This window comes from Camelina sativa, chromosome 16, assembly GCF_000633955.1.
Source record: "Camelina sativa cultivar DH55 chromosome 16, Cs, whole genome shotgun sequence".
NCBI lineage: Eukaryota > Viridiplantae > Streptophyta > Magnoliopsida > Brassicales > Brassicaceae > Camelina > Camelina sativa.
In genome coordinates this window covers 5,035,799-5,046,044 of record NC_025700.1, presented here as the reverse complement: position 1 = coordinate 5,046,044, position 10,246 = coordinate 5,035,799, and the positions used below count along the sequence as shown (strand labels likewise).

At 28.2% G+C, this 10,246-nt stretch overlaps 2 protein-coding genes across 3 annotated transcripts in view; both read right to left on the bottom strand.

The window, feature by feature from the left end:
- Positions 3,253-5,277, bottom strand: LOC104749821 (tropinone reductase homolog At2g30670). Of its 2 annotated transcripts, none has more exons than XM_010471516.2 (5): positions 5,097-5,277; positions 4,753-4,960; positions 4,393-4,609; positions 3,769-3,875; positions 3,253-3,668 (listed from the first exon to the last, which is right to left on the bottom strand). In XM_010471516.2, the coding sequence occupies exons 1-5, from the start codon at positions 5,162-5,164 to the stop codon at positions 3,477-3,479; spliced, it is 792 nt and encodes a 263-aa protein (XP_010469818.1). In that variant the 5' UTR covers positions 5,165-5,277; the 3' UTR covers positions 3,253-3,476. The 2 variants fall into 2 exon arrangements, with proteins under 2 accessions (XP_010469818.1, XP_019093550.1); XM_019238005.1 differs by having other exon boundaries at positions 4,753-4,966; positions 5,098-5,150.
- Positions 8,402-10,246, bottom strand: part of LOC104749820 (probable 3-hydroxyisobutyryl-CoA hydrolase 3) — a 6,986-nt gene continuing 5,141 nt past the window's right edge. Inside the window, exons 8-13 of the mRNA XM_010471515.2 lie at positions 9,744-9,865; positions 9,475-9,535; positions 9,265-9,363; positions 9,097-9,198; positions 8,966-9,007; positions 8,402-8,845 (exon numbers count right to left, since the gene is read on the bottom strand). Coding sequence (XP_010469817.1) covers positions 8,711-8,845; positions 8,966-9,007; positions 9,097-9,198; positions 9,265-9,363; positions 9,475-9,535; positions 9,744-9,865 — 561 coding nt within the window. The 3' untranslated portion in view covers positions 8,402-8,710. The remainder of the gene's footprint in view (positions 8,846-8,965; positions 9,008-9,096; positions 9,199-9,264; positions 9,364-9,474; positions 9,536-9,743; positions 9,866-10,246) is intronic.

The window sequence follows — 10,246 nt, the reverse complement described above, 5'->3', positions numbered from 1 at the left end:
ACATATGTACTAAAAAAATGGTATCATAACATAATTGTTTTATCTCCCCCATGAAATAACAGAAAACAATAGTTGCAAAATTAATTTATTTTTAATTATACTATTTATTTTAAAATAATTAGAAATAGAGACAATTTATAGAAGAAAAACATATTTATATTAAATTTGACACACTTTTATTTTCATGAATTTTATAAAAAAATTAGTTAGACTTAGCTTAGAGTATAAATTTTTTGTTTTGTGATATCATATCAATAAATTATTTTAAAATTGACTTATCATATTATAAAATTATTTGTTGTAAACTATTACTTTTATATATGAAAATAAAATTAATATATAAAACAACATAATTTATCTATCAAAGTAAGGTCTTACACCTTTTTTTTCTTAGAATACTTATCAGTTTTTTTGTTTCCAAAAAAAACAAATTATAAATAAACTAATTTATCTTAATTATTTAACGAACAGACAAAATTGAATTAATTTTGCTGTAAATAATTGTCCTATTACTATAACGAACAGACAAAATTATACTATTTATATTAAATGATTAGAAATAGAGACAATATATAGAAAATAAAAAATATATATTAAATTTCACACAGTTTTCTTTTCAATGGTTTTTTTATAAAACTGCTTAAACTTATATTATAAGATATTTGTTTTGTGATATCGTTTTAATAAATTATTTTAAAATTGACTTATCATATATAAAAATATTTTTTTGTTAACTATTACTTTTAGATGATGACAATAAAATTAATATATATGACAATATAAAATTATCTATTAAAATAATTAAAGTTTTTTATTTTCCAAAAAAGAAAAAAATATAATTTATCTTAACTATTTAACGAAAACACCATATATAGTTGACTTTGCTATAAGTAATGGTCTTATTACTATATACTGTTTAAATAATTTCAACAATATATTGTAATCAAAAATATTTAGTAATATGTACTTTAACTTTCCTTTTTTCATGACCCTTCTATATAACAATATATAATATATATATATTATAAATTATAGTTGAATAGTAGTATTATGAATATTATTTTCATCTGTAAATGTCATATATAATTGATTAGAAATTTCATTTTTTTAATTTTAAGTTAATAATGCATACATAATACGTAAACTATGCATCAGGTGAACTACTATTTAGTATATATATATAACAACGTCTTAATAAAATCCAGAACAATGGGTCACAAATATGATATAGCTAGAGATTAGATAGACCAACCCAATTCCGATGCCTCCACCAGTTACAAGAGCAGTGATACCTTGAAGACTCCATATTTTATCCATTTTTTTTGTTTGTGCCTATGAGTATCAATGACTAGAGATATAAGTATATAACACATGTTATATAGAGACATATAAAATAATAGAATACTAGCTGGTGACCTTTCGGAGAGCGGATACGTACATGATGCGGCAATTAAAGAAAAATGTCAATGACGCAAAATAAAAAGAAATTATATCAAAAGGAAATAAATTTAAATTTGGTAAAGATAAATTAAGTAAATTATTTAAACAAAAAAAATAGTATTCTGATTTATACTCGTGTAAATGTTTCAAAATAAATGAATTTCTTGTCTGTGTTATATTATTTTTATGTGAATGTCGAATTGCTCTGTGTATGATTTGAGTGTTAGATGTTTGTTATGTTATGACGTAATAAAAATACTCTAATGAAAGTTGAACAAGATTACTAAAAGTAAAAATAAAAAGACTCTAATGAAAGTTGAACAAGATTACTAAAAAGAGTAAGGTTCCGTGTAAGATAGGCATCACGTTTGATAATTATTTAAATAAAAGGTATAACGTATATATATTTAGAATTTTTGCACGTACTTTTAAAAAAGTTAGGTGAATATTCGACTTTTCTTTTTTTAACTCATAATCAATTAAAATTTAAATTAGGTGAATAATATTCGACTTATTGATATATCTATATTTTAAATGGCCAAAGAATTATAACCTTGATTGGTTTATCTATATTTATTTAATATTAATAAAAATATATAAAAAAAGACAAATAGAATAGAGCACAAAAGACAAACTACTCACATTCTCTACTTCAGCAGAAAATGTCAGATTTTCGATGAGATTTGACGTAAAAAAACAAAGTACATACTTTTTTTTCTATACATTTTTTTTTAACTCAGATCGTAAAGGTTTCTTAGGTCCAAAAACTAATCTTTTGGGGCGGGGTGAACAACGTGGCCAATGCTACTCGAACTCAGATGACAAAAGTTTTCTCCATTTACCATTAAACCAAGACGACTTGGTTTATAGTTTCTTTATAACATGTATTAATTAACTCTACCATAAACTTCTCAACCTATATGTTCTTAACTTTCATTCCTTTTGTAGACGTTAATTAGTTTCTTATTGTCTTTAATTTACTTAGAAAGTAGGACTGATCTGTATTTGTAAAATAATTGATATTTGTTATTTTTAATCAAATTATAAAGTTTTATATATTTTTTTTTTATCCCCAAACATTTACAGTATCAGTTGAATTTGAAAAAAATTATAAGTATGTATATTTTATTAAGAATTACTGAAAAATTAATTTATTAAAATTTAATATATATTATTTAGTTTCAATAAGAAATAATTTTGGGTTTCAGTTATAAATTCAGATTCAATTATTATAATCATGATGAATATTAGAGTATTTTTCAATTACCATATTTTATTATTAATGATAGAAATTAAAAAATATTAGGATATCGATGAATGTCCATATACAGAAAAACTACTATAATTAATGATGATCTGAATCATTGTATTGGGCTATATATTTCAATTTTGACCCAATTCGTAAAGATGCAACAAAAATATTCTTCAAAAATGTTAAGATAGATATTTATTGTTAATGATAAATATTAAAAATATTAGGATCTCAATGAATGACCATATATAAAAAAAAACTAATGTAATTAATAAATTTATCTGAACTATTGAATTGGGTTATATATTTCAATTTTGACCGACTTGTAAAAATGTACTTCAAAAATTAATATTATATATGATACAATATGCATTTTAGTTGTGTCAAAATATAGAAACCTTGCATTTGTGTAGAGTAAACTGAAAAGATAATATTTTTGTGAAGATTTCTTGTTGTTAAGAAAGAAAGAAAAAGTAAAACTACGAAGAAAATTTGTAGAAAGCTTGAGAGGACTTCGAAGAGAAAGTTTTGATTTTTGGATTTTGGGATGAATTATGAAGTAATAGATCAGAAGGGGTTTTTGAGCCCTCATATTATTAACACTTAGAGCACCTCCTTTTGACAAAGGCTTGCTTGTACATGTTTTACATTCACCATAGCCATATTGTGGGTGCCTATTAAAGTTTTCGAACATATTCACTATTTATTTAATATAGTTTCAAATGGATCAATTTATTATAGCTCTTGTACGTTGTGTTCGTCACCAACACACACAAGTCTCGGCTCAAGCATGTGGCTTATAGGAGAAACCATTGACAGTGAGACCCCCATCAACACAAATGGTCTGACCAGTAATATATGAAGCTGCAGGCAGACACAGAAAAGCCACAAGTGATGCAACCTCTTTAGGCTCTCCAGCGCGACCAAGTGGGATTCTACTAAACAAACTGTTCTTGAAATCGGCGTCTTCCAAAGTCTGAATTTTTCACAAGATTGTAAGACATAATAATAAAATGTGTATAATGTTAACTGAAAATTAAAGAAAAAACAAAGAGCTGGAGAGAATCATTAATTACAGGTTGAGCCATTGCAGTATAGATAAAATTAGGAGCAACCGAGTTGGCTCGTATGCTATCTCTTGCCCATTCACACGCCAAAGTTCTTGCCAGTTGATTCAAAGCTCCTTCAAATACCAAAACGAAAAAAGATAAACTACGAGACGGTTATGAATCCCAACGAAAACTAAACTTTGTATGAGTGTATAAGCTTCTTAGGACAACCGATCCAGTAATCGTTGAAAATAGCTTTCGGAGTAAGTCGGAGTAAGTCTAGTGGATCATATATGTTTTTAGAAAAAAAAAAGTATTCCCAAATATCTCAATGCATCAGTTTACTATGTTATAAATCTCAATCTAATCATTCTAACTATTAATTTTGACATACAACACTATCTAAAAGCCTAAAACAACTTAATAACGTAACTCAACATTAAATTCAGTTTTCATCAAACATCATTTAAAAATTATACAGATACATGAAATTCTCTTATATGTTAACCCAACATATAAAGTTAAAGTATTTATATGTTTCGTATATATATATATATATATATATATATATATATTATTCACAATACTATTACGTACATAGTATAATTGAGAATCACTATATTGATTAATATTTAGTCAGTCTATATGTACCTTTCGTTAAACTATAGATGGATCCACACTCCATTGATACAACTCCTCCAACAGAGGAAATAAATATGATGCTTCCATATTCAGAAGCTTTAAGGAGAGGATGTGAAAGTTGGCTAAGATGATATGCAGATTCCAGGTTTGTAGTAATATGGAACGAGAAATCGTCTGCCACAAATTCTATTGTTGGCTTTGAACGAACTACACCAACGTTGTTCACCTATGTTGAACAAAAATGAGTTACAAAATAATCCTACATGTAAAACTACTTTTAATAGGTATATTTTTCCTATATGAGAATATGCTTACTTTGTTATCGATATATATGTATATATATAGTCTAGAAAAGTAAGATTAACTTACAAGGATGTTCAGCTTGCCATCAAACATCCTTGAGACGGTTTGCATAAGTGTTTCTCTCTCGGAATGAGAGGATACATCACATATTGAACCACTCACTTGAAATCCTTTATTTTCCCATTCGCTTAAACTTTGATTCATTAGTGTTTCAGATATATCGCATACATGGATTCTAGCTCCAAAACTAGCTAGCTCTTCTACTATAGCATGCCTAATCATTCCAAAAACAAGTGAATAGATATATAAAATAGCACTTTGACAAAAAAAAGATATAAAACAACATCTTAAATGTAAATCCAGAACAATGGGTCAAAAATATGGTATAGCTAAAGAGAAGAGAGACAAACCCGATTCCGCTGGCTCCACCAGTTACAAGAGCTGTCATACCTTGAAGACTCCATCTTTTATCCATCATTTCTTATGTACCAGGAGGGAGTATCAATTATGTAGCGATAACACATGTTAAATATATATAGAGTTAAATTAGATAAAATAATACAGTACTTGATATTGGGACGAGGCCAAACTAAAACTAAACTAAAATTTGATATTGGGATTTAATATCAATATTGTACATACATTTAATTTATGTATTTCAAATAACAAATTCTAACTCATTTTTTATGAAATTTAAAATTTATAAAAAAAATTATTCCGCGTTGTAGCACGAATTACTATCTAGTAGAGTTAAATTAGATAAAATAATACAGTACTATATGACCTTTGGGAGATTGGAAACACTATTAAAGAAAGTTGTGAAATTACTTCAAACCCATTAGAATAAATTTTCATGTTAAAAGAAACTTAGGAGACTTTTAGAAAGTCACTTCAAATCAATTGGAACATAAATTTTATACATGCTAATTAATTAAATATAAATATGTTCAACACATCTATGTACTACGCATATTGTAAAACACATAATAAATAATAGCTCATTATATATTAGTTGTTATGTGCTCATTATATATCTAAGTTATGTGCCAAATGATATATCTTAACTTCAAAAAACTTATTGGTATAAATGTATCATTTATGAATTATCAACATGGTTAAACTATAAAAGAAGACTCAAATGATCGCTAAAAAAAAAGTCTCAAACGAAAGTTGACAAATAGGAAAACAAAGACTGGAAAATCGGGTACCATGCCGAAGGTTCCGTGTATGAAGATGCAACATGTTCTTTTCAACTTTATGCAACTCTTTAAAATTTCATATCAATAAAAATATTTCACAGTTTGGTGATTTTCAAAATTGTTTGGATTTAATACCAATATTGTACATACACTTAGTTTATGTATTTCAAATAACAAATTCTAACTCACTTTTATAAATTTAAAACTTATATACAAATTATCTATTATTCAATGGCAAAATTGTTTTTGGTAAGACTTAGTGTTTAATTTATGAAAAGAGTAATACTAACTAAAATGTTGTATTTTTTTTTATGTTTTTTGACGGTTTCAGCCTATACAATACTTCTTCCATTCTTTACTTTATTATAGTAGTCTTCCTGCAAAGTGAAAAAATCATATAATTAATTTTTTATTAGCAGCGAAACAAATACAGTAAATGAAAAGAAAACTTAACTACAACATTAAAGTGAAGAAAATATGTATTTTAGTCATAGAAATCTTAAAGTGCACAAATATAAAAAATTTCAAACATATGAAAAGTTTACAATATTATTATCACTTACACTTCTAAAAAACAATTATGAAATTTAGAGGAGTGTGTATATGGCAAAACAGTTGTTTCAATACTGATTGAAATTTAAAATACTATAAATTTGGTGCTACAACAAGGGTAATAATTATTTTATTATTTTGTTAATACCATCTATATTAAAATATATACATAGTTAAAATGATTAAGTTATGATTATGTAAAAAACAAATTGTCAAGCCGAATCCCACAGGTTAAATACTATGCCGACTAAACACCATTTCATATATAAACAACACAATTATGGATAGTTAAACAAATTACAAACTATTCTACAAAAAAAAAATTGAATATTTTTAAAAATATTTCGAGAGTTTTTTAAAATTATAATTTTTACACTAAACGTAAATAAAAGATTCAAATAGAAAATTCATGTATTTTGTTTAAATGTTTTAGCCAAATTTTTTTTAATAATAGTTGTATAATGGGTAATTATTATAGAGAACCGTTATGAGACTTAAATTTTTTGATAGGACACGAATGGATGAGATGTAACAGAACAGATGTATTGGAATGGGAAGAGACTAAACTAAAACTAAACTAAATTTTAATATTGGGATTTAATTACCAATATTATACATACATTTAAATTATGTATTTCAAATAACAAATTAATTCACTTTTACGAATTTAATTTATAAAAAAAAATATTCCCCCACTAGCAGGGATTACTAAATTAGCTAAAATAATACTAAATGACCTTTGGGTGATTGGAGACACTACTAAAGAAAGTTGTGAAATTACTTCAAACCATTAGAATAAATTTTCATGTTAAAAGAAACTTAGGAGACTTTTAAAGAGTTACTTCAAATCAATTGGAACATAAATTTTATATATGCTAAGTAATTAAATATAAATATGTTCAACACATCTATGTACTACACATATTGTAAAACACATAATAAATAATAGCTCATTATGTATTAGTGGTTATGTGCTCATTATATATCTAAGTTACGTGCCAAATGATATATCTTAACTTCAAAAAACTTATTGGTATAGATGTATCATCTATGAATTATCAACATGGTTGAACTATAAAGGAAGACTCAAATGATCGCTAAAAAAAAAAGACTCAAATGATCGCTAAAAAAAAAGACTCAAACGAAAGTTGACAAATAGAAAACAAAGACTGGAAAATCGTGTACCATGCCGAAGGTTCCGTGTATGAAGATGCAACATGTTCTTTTCAACTTTGTCCAACTCTCTTTCTTTATAATTTCATATCAATAAAAATATTTCACAGTTTGGTGTTTCTTAAAAATTGTATTCCTTCCTTTGTTTTTCTTGATAATTAAAGCTTTAGTGAACTATAATGTATTAGGCACATGTAGTGTCAACGTTGTCATGTTTTCTAAAACATGTGGCCCTGTTCTTTCCTAAACGCTGCGACAGCGGCAGCGACGGAGTTAAACGACGTGTCACGAAAAGTAGAAATAAATTAAACGATAACGGAGCTTAAAAATAATTGTTTCAGTTGAGTCGCTGAAGGCAGAAAATGAGTCGCGACGACATCATATAAGTCGCTGAAATTAACAGCGAAAGTTCCGTCATCATCTTCGTTCCTTTTCTGCGACCATTTTTCTCTCACTACTGTGTTTTCCTCTCTCTCCCAAAACTGTAAATCTTCTATTTTGTTGGTGTCGCAGCGTTTGGGAAAAGAACATGGCCATAGTTTTTTTATTGTCTCAGTTTACTTAGAAATATGTCTTGTACTTCTAGTCTTCTAGTCGACCCATCTTGTCAAACAAACAAAAAATTACGTCATGAAATGATTTCTTCTCCCTTATTTTTGTGAGTTGGTTTGATGCGTAACACTGAACACTTCAAACGTGGCTTTGCTATCATGGTCCAATCAGTCATATACTCATATTAATAGCACTAATTTCGAGAGAAACAATTCATCTAAGAATATTGGACGTTGTTAACGTATACAAATACTTCGGGAAGACTAGCTCATAGGTTTCGAACAATAACAATCAAAATACAATATACGAAACAAGAAAATTTAATGGAGGCTTATTACTGGCCAATGCGAGCGAACACCTTATAACTAGGAAGACTTAATTGAATCATGAGATATTGTGCTCCTAGAAAGAAAGGAGGAAATAACGCACGTTTTGCTACAACATAAAAAAACAAAAGGAGTTCAAACACTTAATCTTGATATTTCAGGTTTTGGTCTTTTCGCTTGGTTTGGTCAATGGTTAATGTCTCATCACACACCATTTCTTCTTCACAGCTTTGCTGCGATTGATGAAGCACGCAAGTTGTTCCTTGGCGGAAACTTTAGATCCTCCAATCCCTCCAATCTCTCAAAGTATTGATCTACCATTCTATCATTGATGTCCTCCAGTCGCCTTGGCTCCCACTATATATTTCAGCAATACATCAACAATATTTTGTACATATTATTTTCAAAAAAAAAAAAATATATATTTTGTACATATAAATATTTAAAAAAAAAAAAAAAAAAAGAAATTTATTAAACCTTTGGGTTCTTATCTTTGTCCACCAGTATGGCTCTACACCCCTATATAAGTAAGACACCTTATAATTACGTCTATAGAAGACAATATGACAAAATGAAGATATATATACAATCGGAAAATCCAACAAAACCTCCACTATGTCTTTGCTTAAATCTCCCTTCATCACATGACACACCATTCTATACTCACGAATAAGGCAGTGCCCCACCCCCTGTAGTCTTCCTTCTCTTATCTGAAATATATAAATACACTCAGCTTTTTCTCATTATATTGCATGTAGCACATTTTGGGAACTAACCGATCTAAGAGATATTTTAAGGCTTGATGGTGAAGCCTTCTTCAATGCTTGAGTGGTAGAGGAGATCCAGTCATCTGGTCTCTGAGTAAATTCTCTCTCCTAACCAATTCATATATGAGGGTAGAGTGCAAATGTGCAATGTTAAAGGTAACTCAGTGAACTCATGATCATCGAAAGCAATCATTTCCTATATCATAATGAAAAAATTACAAGTGCAGATATGATATCCTCCACTGTTCTTCTCGAGAAGCACCTATCAATGACATCTAACCTGCGTAAAGAAACAACTTTTGTATTAAAGATCTATCACATGGATGCTATAAAGGGCGACTGAAAGCTGATACCAATACATGGTTGAAATTAGCAAAACATGTAACGTACTCATAACCAATAATTTATAATATTTGTTTTTCACATTACTTAGAATTCTTGTGATGATGGCATGAGAAAAGTTCTTAGGAAAAAAAAGATACACTTGCCTGTGGTAAGCACTGTTCTGTTTGACGTGCGGACGCTCAGTGTATGCATCAAGAATTGTTGAGGCAAAGCTTGGATCACTTGAACCAACTGTACAAAGATCTTCTTCTAGTGAAGTTAACCTCTGTGGAAAGTAGTACCTTACTAAGTAACGATCCTTGGCAAAGCAAATAGTGTTTTTACAATTTAGCTATAAAGAAACATTTGAAGTATATATATATATTGTCTTTCAGAATGTCGGAGGAAATNGTATGGCTCTACACCCCTATATAAGTAAGACACCTTATAATTACGTCTATAGAAGACAATATGACAAAATGAAGATATATATACAATCGGAAAATCCAACAAAACCTCCACTACGTCTTTGCTTAAATCTCCCTTCATCACATGACACACCATTCTATACTCACGAATAAGGCAGTGCCCCACCCCCTGTAGTCTTCCTTCTCTTATCTGAAATATATAAATACACTCAGCTTTTTCTCATTATATTGCATGTAGC

Excerpts from the sequence above, each read along its gene's own strand:
- LOC104749821 (XM_010471516.2), bottom strand. The coding sequence starts at position 5,164 with ATGATGGATAAAAGATGGAGTCTTCAAGGTATGACAGCTCTTGTAACT. Across the intron at positions 4,961-5,096 it reads GGTGGAGCCAGCGGAATCGG|GCATGCTATAGTAGAAGAGC; the intron begins GTTTGTCTCTCT and ends TGGAATGATTAG. Across the intron at positions 4,610-4,752 it reads ATGGCAAGCTGAACATCCTT|GTGAACAACGTTGGTGTAGT; the intron begins GTAAGTTAATCT and ends TGTTCAACATAG.